The 18,854-nt window shown below is 38.8% G+C and overlaps 1 protein-coding gene across 1 annotated transcript; it reads left to right on the top strand.

The window, feature by feature from the left end:
• The first annotated feature begins 278 nt into the window (after positions 1-278).
• Positions 279-17,757, top strand: tspearb (thrombospondin-type laminin G domain and EAR repeats b). The gene is made up of 12 exons (XM_060875600.1): positions 279-528; positions 4,581-4,801; positions 5,518-5,744; positions 5,861-5,951; positions 6,124-6,280; positions 6,616-6,747; positions 6,860-7,092; positions 9,770-9,956; positions 10,574-10,806; positions 16,726-16,904; positions 16,992-17,093; positions 17,441-17,757. Exons 1-12 carry the CDS (start codon positions 417-419, stop codon positions 17,601-17,603), a joined length of 2,037 nt encoding a protein of 678 aa, XP_060731583.1. The 5' UTR covers positions 279-416; the 3' UTR covers positions 17,604-17,757.
• The last annotated feature ends 1,097 nt before the right edge of the window (positions 17,758-18,854 follow it).

Genomic DNA, 18,854 nt, shown 5'->3' with positions numbered 1-18,854 from the left:
GAGTGTTTCCTGGATGTTCCAAATTTCTGAAGCTTTCTCAAGCTCCTGGATGAATCTACAAACTCTCTTGGATATGTAATCAGTTTGAAGAATCACAATTCTTATAAATCTTTAGCCAATAAGAATCCAATATGTTCCTGGATGTACCTCAAATGGGAATGTGTTATGTTGTGAATGTTTCAGTAGAGCCAATCTTCATGATGATATAAGCTCTATCATGCTGGTAATTATTTTAGACTATTGGATAAATCTCAAGAGACTTCTGGATGTAAATTAAATCTGAAGGCTTAACTGTTAAAAAGTCTTCCAGATATTACCGAAGTTCGAAGATCATATCTTGGAGAAGCTCCACTGCTGTGAAGTGAACTGTAATGAGGAGACTCAAAGAGGAGTTTACTTAATCTGACTGATTACATATGAATGCAGCTCTCATGCTGCTGAAGTTGGTCATCACTTTCTGCTGTTTTATCAGCAGCTGGTCATCAACATGGAGGCCATGCACAGGTACACTTCCACACCCAGAACAGCGTAAGTACAGCTTCTCACCTAGAACTGGTAAAACATACCAGTGACTACAGATCTTATCTTACTTAGCACAAGCAAAAACCCTCAACTACAGCAGTTACACCTTAATATCTATCTCAGATAAACCTCCTCAACTAGCAAAGTTCACCTCTAACTCTACACATAAGTCAAATATAGTTCCAGTTGAAACCCCTTAACTAGAGAAGACATCTCACTCAGGTATGACATTAACTCCAGAAAAGATATACATCTACAATGAGAACCACCTTGCACATACATTGAGCAGATCTCCTTACCCAGCACAAGTAAGACCCATCAACTAGGACAGGAACACAACTATTTTTATAATTCGGGTACTCATTACTCTGCACATATTTACCCTTTCACCTAGTAAATGTATACCAAATTACGTAAGTGAAAATCTTCACCTAGAAACGGTACCTTTCCTAACACAAAAACAATTGTTCATCTATCACAGGTGTACCTTTTATGTAGAACTTATTCACTCAGCACAGGTGAATCTCTATAGTTAGAACAGGTTCACCTATTCTCTATACACCAGTACATGTAGCACAGGTACACCTCCCTGACTGTCCACATTGTGTCCTCTCTTTCTAAAGCAGTCATTCTGCTTTATTACCTGGAGCAGGTAGGAGTGCAGGTGTTGGTATTCCTCTAAAGAGTGCTGTTTTATGGCTACTTCAGAAACAGCAAGCTGTAACTTGTCCCTTTCATGTCAGCTGTCAGAGGTGGTTTCTCTATATGTTGTGTAGCCCAAACTCTATAATTACTGTGGATTTTCTAGCAGATTGCCAGGAGATTATGAGCTTCAGGTTCTCTAAACCATTTAAGCTAACTAATTATGATATCAGTCAAAGGTCTGAAAGGAAGGGGAGGAAGACAGTGCTCCTGTATGATCTTTATACTGACTCACTTTCAGAGCAGAATCTACAGCAGCTCCGGAGCTGGGTTTAGTGAGAACTCACATCAAAACCATGTCAAGGGGCCAGACAGAAACACTCCTGTGGTTGTTTCTGTAGATGAGATACATGATTAGATGTGGTCTCCAGGTGTTTTGATCAAACATCAAGGCACTGAGTTTTACAAAATGTTAGCATTTATAGACAACAATTAGACACCGGTGGATATTTATCTTCATTCAGTTCATTTCAATTCAATTGTTATTATAAAGGGCTTTTAACAATATGAAATTGTCACAAATCGGGTTTACATAAATAAATAAATAAATAAATAAATTCAGAATATAAATGATAAATTTCTATTTATCTTTAATGAGGTAGTGAGGGAACAGACCTAAAGGACCCTCATCCTCATCTGGGTTAAACCAGAGAGTGTGATTATAAAATAATTCCATAACTGTGTACTCTATGGTGTGTTAATAAAACAATATAATAATATGTGTATCATTTTATATATCTTTTGCGCATCCTAGCATGGTCTAAAAAAAGTCACTCAGGTGGACAAACTGTCAGCTCAGCAATGATCACTGATCCACAATGTAGAAACTCCCAAATGTCCTTATCTACAGCAACTAAAATAACTTATCTCAGTTCATATCATAGCAGTAACAGTGCTAAGATTTGAACTTACAACCTTCTACTTATAACTCAAAAGTCTTAATCACCACACCACCAGTTTCCACTGCACCACCAGATTTATCAACATCATCTACAGGGTTGTATGGGATGTTTTCTGTCATGTTCAACCACTGGCCAAAATCTAGCCTCGGTTCTCATGGCTCACAGTGTGGTTATTGTGGATATCTATATGTGTACATGGGTTCTTAAGGGTTACAGTGGGGTTACTGTATATTGTGTGTGTCTGTAGATGTATATTGTTTTTTATGGGTTTCAGCAGGGCTCTTGTGTGTGTCTGTAGTTGTATATAGGTTCTTTTTATGTCAGTGGGGCTCTTGTTGGACTGTGTAGGTCTGACTTTTGTCTTTCTGTCTGTTGGTTTCTCTTGTTTATTTGTATAATGTCATTACAAACACAGGTTTCAATTAGATTTGTACGTTATATCTACATATTTGATGTACTTGGGTCAGGTTCATATTTTATGTTTGGGTTTCTCATAGCATAGTGCTGTTACTGTAGCTAGTTAAAATGGGTGTACACTGTATGGTGTATCTGTTTTCACTTTGCAACAATGGTGGGTGAACATCCAGGTGGGAGCTGGATAGGTGGTAAATGTGATCACAGATGAACCAGTTGTGTGAGTGAAAATAATAATGAGTCTTTATTGTTCTCTTTTCCTGTGTGTACCTATAGATTAGACCCTCCGGGTCTCTTTATGCTCATATGACCTGCATTTCACCTCCAGTAATGCATTTGTTTTACAACAATAGGAGGGCCCAGAGTGCCCTGTGTGTTGAGTGAATCAGCAACATTCTAAAATGTGTTATTTGCTCTCTGAAAAGTTTTCTCAGTCTTTGAAATACGATCTAGTCCATTCTATTACACAAGTCTTCTCAATTGCTCCTATTTCCCTCTTTGATTTTGCCAGGTGAATCTAAACACAAGCCCTTTAAAACAAGTCCTTTAAGCACACTGGTTTTACATGGATATCTGACTGAACTTGTTATCAGATCACAGGCCATATGAGTGCAGCATTAAAAATAATCAAACCGCCGTACACTTCATCTGTTAGGGCCTCAGTGAGGCCTATAAGAACATGCTAATAACATGTTTAATTCTTGACTAGCTGAAATCATCACCTGACCATTTGTTTTTGAAATTAGAGGTATTTCCTAATTTATCTAAGTTATATTTAATTCAACTCTTTATTATTTGTATAGCAATTTTAACAATGGACTTTGGAAATCTGGATATGAATTTAATTTGATAAATGTATTTCATGTATCTTTAATGAGCAAGCTCTAATAGAGGCAGGTGGGCAAGGAAAAACTCCCTGAGACAACATGAAGAAGAATCCTAGAGGGGAACCAAACTCAAACAGAATCTGGAAGACACGGGTAGTGCATTTGTAAATAAGTTAAGCTTGACAATTAATCAAACTTTATAATTAATCTTCTATATCTGTATACTATAAATATGTACTAATTGTGTTAATGGGAACTTACAGTATATTACTGAGTTAGGACTATCCAAGGAATAACATCAACAACCATCCTTATGGTTTCTACATGTCACTCTCCACAGTAATTGTGGTGGTTTTGTCCATGTGGGATCATCCTCAGTAGCAGTGATTTATATTCAGGTGATGAAAACTCCAACCAGAAGTAGGGCATCAGGATGGACCAGGCAAGTCCAGAAATCAGAAGGAGTTAGGATCACCACCTTCACAGAAATAGCATGTGTTGCTCAACAGAAAGAGATGGACTTGCTCTTCCTACTCTCCGACTTTGTATCCTAAATGATCTCCAGTGATTATCTCATGTTTTCTGCTTTGTATAAGCTTTTATTTGCCCCTTTTGCAAAAAAAGTTCTCATTTCTTCTCATTCTGTTAATCAGTGCTAGTCCTGATCTATATGGTGCCTTGAGCAAGATTTTAATTTCTGACATTGAGTCAGCAAGGCCTCAGATATTGATCACAGTGTCCATTGTGAGAGTTTCAGAGTGAAATTTGTATGATTCAATGACTGCATCCCTTCTTTTGATCTAAAGCATGTCAACCTATATACATACAGTAGACTCATTAGGGCTCTGAAATTGCATGTTCTGTATTAACGGGTGGTTTGCACTGATATTTTTAATTATTAAGAATTAATGCAAAATTCATCACCAGATAGGATGAGGCAAACTTTGTAAAACGATGGCAAGAAAAACATTTCCCCAAATCTTTCCTAGTTAAAGGAATATTGTTTAGATTTCCAATTAAGGGAAATATTCCTAGGATAGGCCCCAGATCCACCTTCACCCTTACCAGGATAAAGTGGTTAATAGAGTGTGCATACCTCTTTAATGTACCATAGAGTATTTACAAATTTTGTGTTAGTTTTTTTACTGGAACTATGAGGCTAACTGTGGACTGAATATCATGGTCAGATCCTCATTCTGTATATTATCCACAGACCTGTTACCAGTGGACCTGCTGCATCGTGTCATTCCTGTTGTAGGCAGTCACCAGACTCGTGTCCGGATGGTGCAGTCTCAGGGCTCAAGAGGACTGAAGCTCTCTGGTCCTCCACATGCACTGAGTTACCCATCATCAAAAATCTTCACCAACTGCAACTTCTTCCCTGCTGAGTTCTCCATCGTGGTCACACTGAAGATCCCCAAACTAAATCCTAATGTAAAAAACACATACAGAGCAGGTTCTGAATTCCCAGTAAATTATTCAGTGTAATTGCACACTGTTTCACTCTCACTCTCACTCATTTTCTACCGCTTATCCGAACTACCTCGGGTCATCGGGCATCAAGCTGTTTCAGCTTTTATTTAAATTTAAATAGTTATACCTTTCTAGTGTTTAACAGCCACAAAAAACCTTCCAGAATTTAAGATTTAAAGTCTTTCTCTCTCTGTGACTATTGTCCAATCTCTTTACATCCACCTGTTTCTGCCTCTACCTCCCTGTGGAACCGTACCTGTCAGCCCCTACCTCATTTTGTGCTGAATATGTCCCAAACTCCCTACCTTGCTCAGTCTCTATTGCAACCTCCCTACCTTTCCATGACACTGTCCCACATTCTGTAGGTCATTATAGATAGGTCCTATCCTCCTTATGTTCTCTCAGTTCTACCTCAAGTGGTAGAGATCGAGAGAGAGAGAGAGAGAGAGAGAAAGAAGAAAATCCTGCCTGCTTGTGGCTACATCCCAACCAGTTTAACTCTTTATGCTTCTGTCCCAACTTTCCTAACACTTGGTAACTACATACTAACCACCTCATCTTAAAATAGCTACATTTTACGCACCCATATTATCGTTGGTGATATCCTAAAATTGGACACATAGCCATAGCAGAAACTGCTCATGTATGCTAATCTGAGTGTTGATTATTTCATGCAGAAAGATGAGTACATATTCACTCTTTTGGATGGAGAGTCAGATGAGCTGCTTGTTGGTCTTCGTCTTGCTCATGATAAAGTGCACTTCCTGCGGTGGATAGATGACAGGACAGAGCGTGTGACCTTCAGGCAGATGAACATGGCAGATGGACATTGGCATACAATGGTGCTCGCACTCAGTGGCCATTACGCCGTACTCACTATGGACTGTGGCATCCCAGTTGAGCTGTAGGTGAAGGGTTACTAGCAACAATGTTCTCCTCCTCTGATTATCTCAGTCTTTCTGCCTCCCTGTCTGTCTGTATGTGTGTCTTTAACTCTCTGAGTTTTATGCTCAACTGTAGGCAGCTGGAGAAACCATTTCCTGAGCAGTTGTACACAGGTGGCTCTACATTCTTTATTGGCAGCAGAAGGAGATGGAGTGGCCTATTCTCTGTAAGGGATTCCACCTGTCTCACTCACCTGTCTCACATGAACTTGTCTCTCACCAGCACTCACCTGTCTCAAACCAGTATATTTTGTATATTTTTTATTTTGTGTTGCTCTCTGTTTCTCTATGTCTCAGTCTCTCTGTCTCATTGTGTTGTATGGTCTTACTTTCACTCAGGGTTTAATAAGACAGCTTGTCCTCCTGCCTGGATCAGATGCGTCCTCACGTCTTTGTCCCTCGTCTGATCCCACACTGTCTGTTCTGTCAGTTCCTCAGATTCTCTTACAACTGCCAGTCAAACCTTCAACCAACCAATTTACACTTTACCCATACGGTGAGAATGAACGCATGCTCACCATGGGGTCTTTCAAAATACATGTGTGTTTTATATATGTATGTGTGTGTGTTAGTGAAGCATATAACGTTACTATATTATGGGGTTATATTGGGAACTGTGTGACATGTGAATGTTTTGTGCTTTTTGGAGGTCAGCAAATCTGTTGATGATAAAAACAGCAAAGGAATGTGTGTGTGGGTGTGATACTGTATATTACTATATGCTCCTGTCTCTCTCTCTCTCTCTCTCTCTCTCTCTCTCTCTCTCTCTCTCTCTCTGTCTCTCCCTGTGTGTGTGTGTTCCTGATCTTGCTGTGTGGTCTCTATCTGTAGAGGCGGAGTTGCGTGTTACTCAGTATCTTCCTCCAGTGTGTATCAGTGCTGTAGCAGGCCAGTTGTGGTTCAGCATTGAGAAGAGATCGCTGTTCTTGTGTAATGGCACCACATGGATAACCATGCTGCAAGGTACACACATACACACACACACACACACACACACACACACTATATATATATATATATATAACTATAACTATACCTGTGTTGTTAATCCCTTGTTTCTCACCATTGTGTGCAGATAAAGAGAAGTTGGATTATGTTGAAGATCATCAGGATATCTTTACAATCTCAGAGACATTTGATATTGAGGTTTTTCATCTACCATCTCTTGGCTTGTTCATTGCTATGGCAAACCGTGACTCCAGCTACGGTTCAGCTATTTACAGATGGATCAATGGTAGATTTGAGCGATTTCAGAACATCAACACATATGAAGCTCAAGCATGGAAATTCTTCACTGTGGGAAAAAAGGTTTGAGTCTCAAACCTTCTGTTTCCTGTATAGGTTCATTAAGGAGGTTAGAATAAAGCTACACAGTGGTAAGGATATTGGGACAGAGCTACCATTAGGCGGGAAGAGAGCCAAGTGGAAGTACAAAGGTTGTGATAGAGCCATCAGAAGTTAGGGAGATTGAGACAGATGGAGGTTGTTATAGAGCCATAGGGAAGTTGGGAAAGATCTATACAGAGTCTAAAGAGGGTTAAAAGAGGTTGTGACAGATCCATAGGGATATAGGGAAGTTGCATTCCATGGGGCTCTGTAAGAAAAAGGTCTGCCCCCTGCTGGAGTCTTTACAATGACAATGACAATGACAATTTATTTATATAGCACAACTAATTACAACTTCCGTCGACCAATGTGCTTTCCATTAGGTCATTAAAAACAGAAAAACACACAACAAACAGAAAAATTATAAATTAACAAATAACAACAAAGAATTTTCATTTTGATCAAAGTAGTTGTGACAGATCATAAAAAACAAAGATCACTCAGGTACTGAGACCATTAAGTGCTTTATATGTGAGTAATAGTGTTTTGTAGTCTATTGTCAGAGTTAAGCAGGAGAAAGTTAGTTATCTTCCACTGTCTAATATCCTTTATTCATTCTCCAGTTATGTTAAGCTGGTGTCTCTGTTGTGTATTCACGTGAAATAAGAATAGGCAATACACTGAGTACCAAACAGGTTTCTTTACTGAACATTAGCCACATGTGCAACTCCACTTCCTCTCTCATCTGCTACCTTCCTAGCTATCACACACTAGCTCCATCTAGTGTACATCTATTAATTAGCAATGTAATAAGAACACAACAGTCTCTCATCTGACTTAGATGAAATATATAGCTGTGTGTCTCTGTGCTATGATGAGGTCTATATGAGGATAAATGCTGTGCTACGACCTTTTCTAGGACCTTGGGAGGTTTGATATTGGCCTACATATCCTCCAAACATTAAAATTCAATTCAATTTCAATTAAATTTATTTGTATAGCACTTTAACAATCTCCGATTGTCTCAAAGCAGCTTTACAGAAGTATGGAAACAGAAGAGAGAGAAAAGGAAATACATGTATAATAATAATGAGAAGAAGAAAATATAAGAATAAAAATAAATAAGTAAATATACACAATTGAAGTTTAAAATTAATTTAAAAAAGATTAACTTAAAATTTAAAATACTAGATATCTTTCCCTGTCCCTAATGAGGAAGCCGGAGGCGACAGCAGCAAGGAAAAACTCCCTCAGATGATAAGAGGAAGAAACCTTGAGAGGAACCAGACTCAGAAGTGAACCTCATCCTCATTTGGGTGACACTCTACAGTAAACAGTGTAAATGTAAATAATGTCCTTTCTACAACAGTTTATAATAGTGCAGCCGAGAGCTCCTGAGGAACTAATGGTAGTTGAAATGGTCATCGTAAACTCTGAGTTCAGCACAGACCTGATTGCTGATAAACACCAGAACATACAGCTGACTGACACAACATTGGTTCAAAAGAAGGCATGACAGTCTCCGGTGGCTTCATACACAACAATCTCATGAGACACTGACTGACCATGTAGATCAATCCCTGGCAAGGTGACCACCGGGAGACAAGACTCCAACCAGGGGTAGAACATCAGGATTGAGGAAGTCGCTCCGTAAGAAGAGACGATCAGGCCAAGAACTCAGAACACTGGGAGCTCCAGAGTGGCGTATATAGCTCAACAGAGAGAGAGTGAAAAATTGTTAGGCATGACTGTGATGAGGTTATGGCCAATGTAAATTATGTGCAGAGTGCAGACAGGGGCAAGGCTAGCTATGACAGCATAACTAAAAGGCTAGAGCCAGAAGGCGTGTTAGACCTGAGAGCTTCCTGGGATGTAAAGTGTCCCACCACTCCACAGTCTGTGAACCTAAGCAACTTGTGAGGGTGGTAAAGAGACAACATCCAGACATCCCTGTTCACCAAACACTCAATGCCCATGGAATAGCTATTCACAAAAAGCTAAACTGAACAAATGTGTTTTTAGCCTGTACTTAAATACTGAGAATGTGTCTGAGTCCCGAACACTAATTGGAAGTCTCTTCTATAACTGTGGGGCCTTTTGTATTTGAGGTACTACCAAATATCCTGCACCTTTTGATCGAAGTAGGCGTGACGGATTATAAAATACAAAAGATCTCTCAGGTACTGTGGTGCGAGACCATTAAGTGCTTTATAGGTTAATAATACTATTTTATAATCAATGCAAAACTTGACTGGAAGCCAATACAATGAGGATAAGATAGGGGTAAATTCTGGTTCTAGTTAGGACTTTAGCTGCTGTGTTCTGGACTAACTGGAGCTTGTTTATGCTCCTACTGAAAAATAATTCATATTACAGCTACATATTGTGTGTGTGTGTATATATATATATATATATATATATATATATATATATATATATATATATATATATATATACGTATATATATATATATATATATATATATATATATATATATGTATATATATATATATTCATTCATTCATTCATTCATCTTCTACCGCTTATCCGAACTACCTCGGGTCACGGGGAGCCTGTGCCTATCTCAGGCGTCATCGGGCATCAAGGCAGGATATATATATATAATGTATATGTATGTGTTTGTGTGTGTGTGCTTTAGAGATTCCTGGTTGTGGCAAACTCCCGAAGAACTGATGGTAACTGTGAGCTCTCAGTGATTTATAAGTGGCGAGTGAAAAGACAGCGTTTTGTTGAATATCAGAAGATTCAAACACACAGTGCTCGTGACTGGGAGGCCTTTCATATCCATGATGACAACTTCCTCGCTGTGGCTAATCACAGAGAAGGTGGTTTATAGTTTCTAGACCCTCTAAACACACACAGACACTATATATATATATATATATATATATATATATATATATATATATATATATATATATATATATATACACCCAACACACATTTAGACTTACAGTTACACAGACCAATCCTCCTTCACTGTGATTGGCAAGTAGAGACAGAACGAACAGAAACTTCACTGTGACTGACATGTATAGGCAGAGCCTAGTTCCGTGTGACTGACAGTTACAGACATAGCCTACACCTGATTTGTTGAGTCTGACAGGAACAGACAAAGCCCTTACCACCTTCACTGTAACTGACAGGTACAGACAGAGTCTTAACTCCCATACCTCCTTAATGGGCACTGACAGGCACAGACAGAGCCTGAATCACTAAGATTGACCAATGCAAACAGACCCCTCACCTCCCTTACTGGGACTAACAGGTACAAGACAGAGCCCTCACCATCTTTATTGGGACTAACATTTACAAGACAAAGCCCTCACCACCTTTACTGGTACCGAAAGATACAGACAGAGCCCAAATCTCCTTCGCTATTAACAGATACAGAGGTCCTGTTCTTATACTTGTCCTCACACTCCATCTTGCTTATGCACAGGTGAGATGAATCACAACATTGACAGCGTTATTTACAAATGGAACAGACAGTCCAGGAAATTTGAGGTGAATCAGACCATCTCAACATCTGGAGCCTATGACTGGGAGTTCTTCACCATCGGACCTTATCACTTTCTGGTGGTAGCCAATAGCTTTAACGGTATATCCACAGACATCAGCTCCACAATCTACATCTGGATGGGGGGAAAGTTCCAGCCATTCCAGTACATAACGGTAAATCAAGATGCATGAAATTGCCAGATGGGTCTTGAGTGATAAACTGTGGACTACAACCACACCCTTTAATTAATGAAAGCTGTAATTAGTAATGAGATATAGGTTAAAGTATGTGTGTGTTTTGGGAGGGGGTGAATTTTAGGTACTTTAATTGTTTTTAACTTAGCTGCATCAAGACAGAATGTTTCATAGAACTATAATAATAGGCAGACATTTAGTAGGCAATAGTATAAACAGTTAATGAATGCTCTAGATCTGCTTATTTAACGTATGAAAAAACAATTCAGAAAATGATAGACTAAACAAATCTGTTTTTACCCTTTTTTAAACCACTAATTTGAAGTTACCAAACTGAGGTAATTTATATGGTGCGGGGGGGTTTACACTTGATGTACCAACATATAGCCTGCACTTTTGATCAAAGTAGCCTTTTGAACTAAGTAGGCCTGGTGAATCATAAAAAATACACGAACAAAAGATTGCATGTACTGTGATGCAAAGCCATTCAGAGCTAGGGCCATTGGTAGTATTTCCAAAACAATGTGGAATTTGTCTGTGAGCCAATGCAGTGACAACTGACATTGTCTCAAAGCAGCAGTGTAGAAACATAATACATTTTTTTTGTTTAAATTTAAGTTACTATTTATCTCTATCATTTACCCCTAATGATGTGGAAAGGAAGAAACTTTGAGAGGAACCAGACTCAAAAGAGAACCTCATCCTCATTGATGTGACACTGGACAGGAAATAATTTAAATGTAAATGTAATGTCCTTCCTACACCAGTTTGAAGGAATTGTGCAACCAGGAGCTCCTGAGGAACTAACAGTCAGTGTCATTTCTTAGTTTATTACAGACTTAACACTAATACCTTCCTGCAAAAGTCTTCAAATGTTCAATGATGAAGACTTGAGCACAAAACTGGCTGATGCAATGGCAGTTCAAAGAGGGTATGATAGTCTATTCACAGTAGTCCCATGAGTCACAGATCTGTCCCAGCAGAGTGACCAACAAGAGACTCCAACCAGGTGTAATGCACCAGGATGGATCAGGTAGGTCCAAAAAAGAAGAAGTAATCACACTGAGAACCCATGAGTGGCATGTATAGCTAGACAGAAAAAGAAAGAGAGAGAGAGAGAGAGAGAGAGAGAGAGAGAGAGAGAAATATTAGGTATGCTTGAAACTACCAAATAGTCTGCACCTTTTGATCAAAGTAGCCATGAGGTATCGTAAAAAAACAAAAGATCGCTTTAGGGTTAGTATTTTATAATCAATGCGAAACATGACTGGGAGCCAATGCAATGAGAATAGGGTGATATTTTCATATCGTCTGGTTCTAGTTAGGACTCTAGCTGCTAATTTTCTGGACTAACTGGAGCTTGTTTGTGATCCTACTGGAACATCCAGACAGTAAAGCATTACAAGTCAAGTCAAGAAGCTTTTATTGTCATTACAACCATATATAGCTGTTGCAGTACACAGTGAAATGAGACAAAGTTTCTCCAGGACCATGGTGCTACATAAAACAAAGACAGAGCTAAAGACTTGGTGAGTAGTTCTAGCCACATAAAGTGCATCTGGTTCAAAGAGTGCAAGACAGGACAACAAGACAGAAAGACAGTGCAGGACAAAAGACAGTGCAAACAAAAAAATACAAGAGTAGAGGTATAACAGTTGAAGCTATTACCATGTTTACAAATAATTGCACCAAGGGGTAGCACATACAGTATAGGGAGAAAAGCAATGAGCCTAAAACAGAACCATGCGGAACTCCAAACATTACCTAAGTTTGTTTAGAGTAGTCACCATTTAAATCTACGAACTGATAACAATCCTTCAAATAAGACCTGAGCTAGGAGAGGGCTGTCCCTTTAACACCAACAAAATGTTCTATCCTATCAAGTAGAATAGCATGGTCAATGGTATCAAAAGCTGCACTAAGATCAAGCAACACCAACAAAGGTTCAAAAACCAGTCAGTATCTGGTGTGACCACCATTTTCTCACACAGTGCAACACATCTCCTTCACATAGAGTTGATCAGGTTGTTGATTGTGGCCTGTGGAATGTTGGTCCACTCCTCTTTAATGGCTGTGCAAAGTTGCTGGATATTGGCAGAAACTGGAACATGCTGTTTCTAAGATGGAAACAACTGCTGTTCTCAAAGGATTTTGTAACTTATCAAAATGAATATTAAAGTCTCCAACAATTACTGCTTTGTCTAAAGAAACAACTAGGTTTGAAATGAAATCTGCAAATTCACAGAGAAATTCCGAATGTGGTCCAAGAGGTCTGTAAATAACAATTAGAGGAACTGATTTAGTAGACAATTTTTGTGGCTACATATGTTATGTTAGCATGAAAAACTTCAAATGAGTTGAACATATGTCTAGATTCTTGCTTGATACCTAGCTTATCATCAATCAATCAATCAGTCTTTATTTATAAAGCACATTTAAAAACAGCCGAGGCTGACCAAAGTGCTGTACATCAAATAAAAAAACACAATTTAATCTTTGTAAAAACAACATGCTAGGAAGACAACAACTCTTAAAAAAAAATCAGGGCGTGTTAAATGCTAAGGAAAAGAAATATGTTTTCAAGAATGACTTGAATGTGGCAATAGAAGGGGCTAGCCTGATATATAGAGGTAGGCTATTCCATAATTTGGGTCTCACAACTGCAAAGGCCAGATCACCTCATTTTTTAAGGCGAGATCGCAGTACAACAAGTAAGCATTGGTCACACGATCTTAAGTTTCTTGACAGGGAATGATGGGAGAGTAGACTGGTCAAATACTCAGGGGCCAGATTATTTAGTGCTTTGTAAACATAAAGTAAAATTTTAAAATCAACTCTAAATTTGACGGGAGGCCAGTGTAAGGCTGATAAGATGGGAGTAACCGACTCATGTTAGCGCGTCTTAGTAAGAAGTCTAGCTGCTGAATTTTGAACCAGCTGTATTCGAAAGAGAGATGACTGGAAGACACCATAATAAAGAGAGTTGCAGTAGTCTAGACGTGATGTAACGACTGCATGTATGTTTGGAAATTTGGAATATGTTTGGACAGCTGTCAGAGATGAAAAAAGCTGGATTTTACCACAGCATTAATCTGTTTGTCGAATTTAAGGTTGTGGTCAAAAAGAACACCCAAGTTCCTAGCGCAGAGGGTTTCATGAAGAGTGAGAGAGCCACAGTCAACGTTTACAATGCAGTTTTCCGTAGGATCGAATAGGATTATTTCGGTTTTATTTTCATTTAAGTTTAAAAAAATATTAGAGAGCCAGATCGTACTGTAAGTTCCTTCAGGCAAGCCAAAAGCGGTTGTAGGCTGTTTCAGTCATTAAGTTTTAATGGGAAATAAAGCTGTGTGTCATCGGCATATAAATGAAAATACACTCCATACTTATTGAAAATAGAGGCAAGTGGAAGCATATATAGAAATGGTCCAAGGATTGATCCTTGAGGAACTCCAGAGTTAAACGGTATTGCAGAAGAGGAGTACTGACCTATGTGTACATTGAACCATTACTTATTTGTAAGATAAGAGAGAACAGTGCCACGAATGCCCACAGCTTTCTCTAAGCATGTAAGGAGTATCTCATGATCAACTAAATCAAAGGCAGAGCTAAGATCTAATAAAACTAAGGCCACAGATCTTCTAGAGTCAGTTTCCATAAAAATGTCACTTGAAACACTCAACAGAGCAGATTCAGTACAGTGTAGTGCTTTAAAACCAGACTGGATTGTTTCTTGTACAGAGTTCATGTTTAGATAAATTTGCAGTTGAGTTAATACTTTTTTCAAGTATCTTGGAAATAAAAGGCAAATTTGAAATATGACGAAAATTTGAAAATACAGCAGAATCAAGATTAGGTTTCTTTAGATAATAAGGTGTTGTTACCACAGCATTTTTGAGATCTTTTGGGAAAGAGCCAGTAGACAAGAATTTATTAATAAACATTAAGAGACCTGGACCAACAGTGTCAAAACAGGTTGAAGGACAGGTCAAAGAACACACTGGAGCATCATGAAATGTTATCACAGAATTTGAAATCTGAGAAAATGTAATGTTAGAAATGTAATCCTGTCTACAAAATATTTCCCACATTTTTCACAGAGGGTTAGAGAAGGCTCTAAAATAGTATGCACAGGAGGATTTAAAACAGAAGTAACAATAGAAAACAGAGATTGAGGTTTATGATGACTTTTTACAAGTTCTGAGAAATATGTACATTTTGCAGTCTTTGCCGCTTTGCCGCTTTCCGCTAGATGAACACCAAGAAATTTGGTGCTTTTGACAATCTCTACAGGTGATCTGTCGATGTTCAGATAGTGGTCGCTCTGTGCTCTTCTGAAGTTTCAGTTTTATGAACATTCAGAGACAGGTTGTTGGCTCTACACCAGGCAGTTAGCTGTTTCACCTCCTCTCTGTATGCTGACTTGTCATTCTTGCTGATGAGACCCACCACAGTCCTGTAGAGTACCTCATCGTTAGGGGGAGGAATGATCTTCTTTGCCACTGTTCTGCACCTCAAACCTAGCATGGAAGTTGTTCAGCACATCTGGTATCGCAGGCAGGTGAATCTGTCTTGTAGTTTGTGATTGCCTGGATGCTCTGCAAGTGGCTGTGGATTTTCTGGGCATGTGCATGCTTTGCTTCTCTGATGGGTCTGGACAGTTTGGCCCTTGCTGTTCTTAGGGCTGCCCTGTCCCCTGTTCTAAAATCTAGGTCTCTAGACTTCAGCAGCACTTTAGCAGTCAACCACGGCTTCTGGTTGGAGCGTGTAGTGATGGTCTTGGAGACGTTCACGTCATCACTGCACTTGCCGATGTAGCTGGTCACTGTACTCCTTCAAGTTGACAGAGTCGCAGTTGGTTGCAGCCTCCCTAGAAGATGTTAGTCAGTGAACTCAAAGCAGTCCTGAAGAGCAGAGGTGGCTTCTGCTGGCCAGGTTTTCACCTGCTTCAGAACCAATTTATATCTTCTGACGAGTGGTCTGTATGCTGGAATTAGCATAACAGAGATGTGGTCTGAGTATCCAAGGTGGGGGCGGGCTCTGTACGATACGTGCCGGGAATGTTTGAGTAAACAAGATCAAGATGCTGAAAAGTTAACATTCTGATGGAATTTAGGGAGCACTGATTTTAGATTTGTATGATTGAAATCTCCTGCGATGATAAACAGTGCAGGGTGAACATTCTGCAGATCGCTAATAGCCCTATAGAATTCACATAAAACTTCTTTAGCATTAGCGCTGGGGGGAATGTAAACTCCGACAATGAAAACCATGGTGAATTCCCGTGGTAAATAAAATGGCCTGCATCTTACAGTCACAAACTCCACTAACGATGAGCAGTAACTAGAAACAAGCACAGAGTTCTTACACCGTTCTGAGTTGATGAAAACACAAACACCACCACATTTTTTCATTGTTTTTTATTGTAAATAAATATGCATCTAAATAGTTTATAACTAGATTTTTGTAAAGCTACTTTGGGCCTTTGTCTTTTGTTACACATGCTATGTAGCGACAATTGAATTTAATTTAATTTGAATGGTTAAACTGACTGTCTCTGGTTCAGATGTTAAAATTAGCATATAAACTCACTAGTCATTACAATAATCTGGCCTTGGCTGTGGAGAATGTGGTAGATATTTGAGAATTTATCTGCTTACCTGAACTGTCTAGTTATCTCACAAACTTCTGAGGACCTCTGTAAAGTTCAGTGAAGTGATGGCAAAGCCTACAAACTAACTTGCCAAACTCTGAAACTGTGAATGTGCCTTCATGTTATTGGATATGCCTAGTAGGTTCCTGCATCCACCTTCTTTTTATCTGCAGTATTTCTAACCCCTCATTGCTAATTACAAACCTGATGAAGGAGTGTGACTGAATTCAATTTGATCGTTTCAGACATTTGGAGCAATTGATTGGGAGATGTTTCAGATTGATAACAGGTTCTTTCTGGCTGTGGCGAACTCTCAGAAACTCAGTGACTCCAACACAGTTGTCTACAACATCAACTCCACCATCTTTGAACTTAACACCACTTCACAGAGCTTCATCAAGTTCCAGGATATAGCAACAAGCAGGTGAGTAAATGTTGAAGCTCTCTGTGTCCTTCATCAATGGCCAAGGATGTGCATTAACACTGAGCATTGTGTTAATTGTGTTTGCAGTGCTTTAGATTGGGAGTTCTTCACTGTGGGTGATGATAAGTTCCTGGTGGTGGCAAACTCATATGATGGAGCTTCATACTCTTTAAACAGTGTTATATATAGGTGAGGTGTATCATGGTATAACTTTGCTAATCCACAGCTAGAGCTTTAATGGTTTTCTTTTGTTTCTTGTGTTTGGACATGAACATGAACATAATTATCCTTTTAGATTTTAGTATTTAATATCCTAAAACCCTAGGCACAAAATTGATGTACAAATCATAGAGCAAATAAAATAAAACACTGACATTCTCCTGTAATCCTAAGATATTAAAAAGAAAATTAGAGATTCAGATGCTGAAGTGAGCAGAACTTTGGGGGTTTTGAAAATACATAGAACTATTAAATGTGATCAGTATAGAAGTATTAAGTAAAAATATCTCTCAAACTGTGTGTGTGTGTGCCCTTAGGTGGCAGGGTTATGAAGGATTCGTGCCTGTGCATAGACTAAACACAAATGGATGCCGAGACTGGGAATTCTTCACTTCCTCTGATGGATCATACCTCATTTCCTCCAGTGCCAGAGCTGCTTACTCTAAAGTCCTCAAGCTGAAAACCTACTTCCAGCATTGAGTCCTAAAAGCCACAACATCAGGAGAAACATCTAATTCACAGCACATCATATATACATTATACCATTACATTATGACTTTTGTCATCAATATGTAATTGTCAGAAATAACAATAAAACAAGCTACAAACATGTTAAAACATGCTATTACAACCTTTCAGAAGGTTTTTATGAAGCTGTAGCACCCTCTGTAGGACATATCTTATACAACAAGGTCTAATCTACTATATTTAAGAACACATATGGAGTGTTTAATGTTTAATGTATTTATGTTTCATTTACTAGTTGTTCTAATCAGTTTTCAATTTTATGACTGTTTACAAACACAATTTTTCTGTAATTCGTTTCTGCACAGTGAGAAGTAAGCGTCTTCTTTTTCATCTTCTTGTCGTTGTTGTAGAAATAGTAGTACAAGTTGTGTGATTTTTAGTTTATAAATATGACTGGCAGCTATCAGAGCAAAAAGTGATATGGAAGCATATATCTATGAAATCAATACTGTTAAATACTATGTTTTTATGATATTTTAATTATTCATCTATAATTATTTCAATTATCTAGAATAATATTGTAAATATTAAATGTGTTTCTGACATTTATACTATTTAAATAAAATGATATATAATAATATATAATATTATATAATAATATTATATACCCAAACACAACAATGGGGGTGCCCACTGGCCTAGACTACTTGTTCTGAGCAGGTGTTGTCAGTGAACCGGGGCCCCCTGGCACCATCTCAGGGCCCCCAGTTTGAGAACCACTGGCCTAGACTACTTGTTCTGAGCAGGTGTTGTCAGTGAACCGGGGCCCCCAGTTTGTGAACCACTGGCCCTAGACTACGTGTTCTGAGCAGGTGTTGTCAGTGAACCGGGGCCCCCTGGCACCATCTCAGGGCCCCCAGTTTGAGAACCACTGGCCCTAGACTACTTGTTCTGAGCAGGTGTTGTCAGTGAACAGGCTGTAAAACTGTTGGCTAAGTTACAGACACTCATGAAAAACTCCTGCTGATGATCTGGGAAACGTCTCTAACAGCAGTCACAATGTCATTGTTTGTGTCAAACACGTTGTGAATTAGTTGTAACATTACAACAGGAGATCATGACTTACTCTGTGCTCAAAGTGATGCTCACAGCTCCAGTGCTTTTCTCTGTGGGTGAACGAGGATGATGATGATGAACAATTCCAGGATCTGCTTTTTTTTCATTGGTTGTTGTGTTAAATCTTACCCAGATACAATAGAGCTA

The sequence above is a fragment of the Tachysurus vachellii genome, chromosome 8, assembly GCF_030014155.1.
Source record: "Tachysurus vachellii isolate PV-2020 chromosome 8, HZAU_Pvac_v1, whole genome shotgun sequence".
In the NCBI taxonomy this organism is placed as follows: Eukaryota; Metazoa; Chordata; class Actinopteri; order Siluriformes; family Bagridae; genus Tachysurus; species Tachysurus vachellii.
This window is presented reverse-complemented; position numbering and strand designations above follow the sequence as displayed.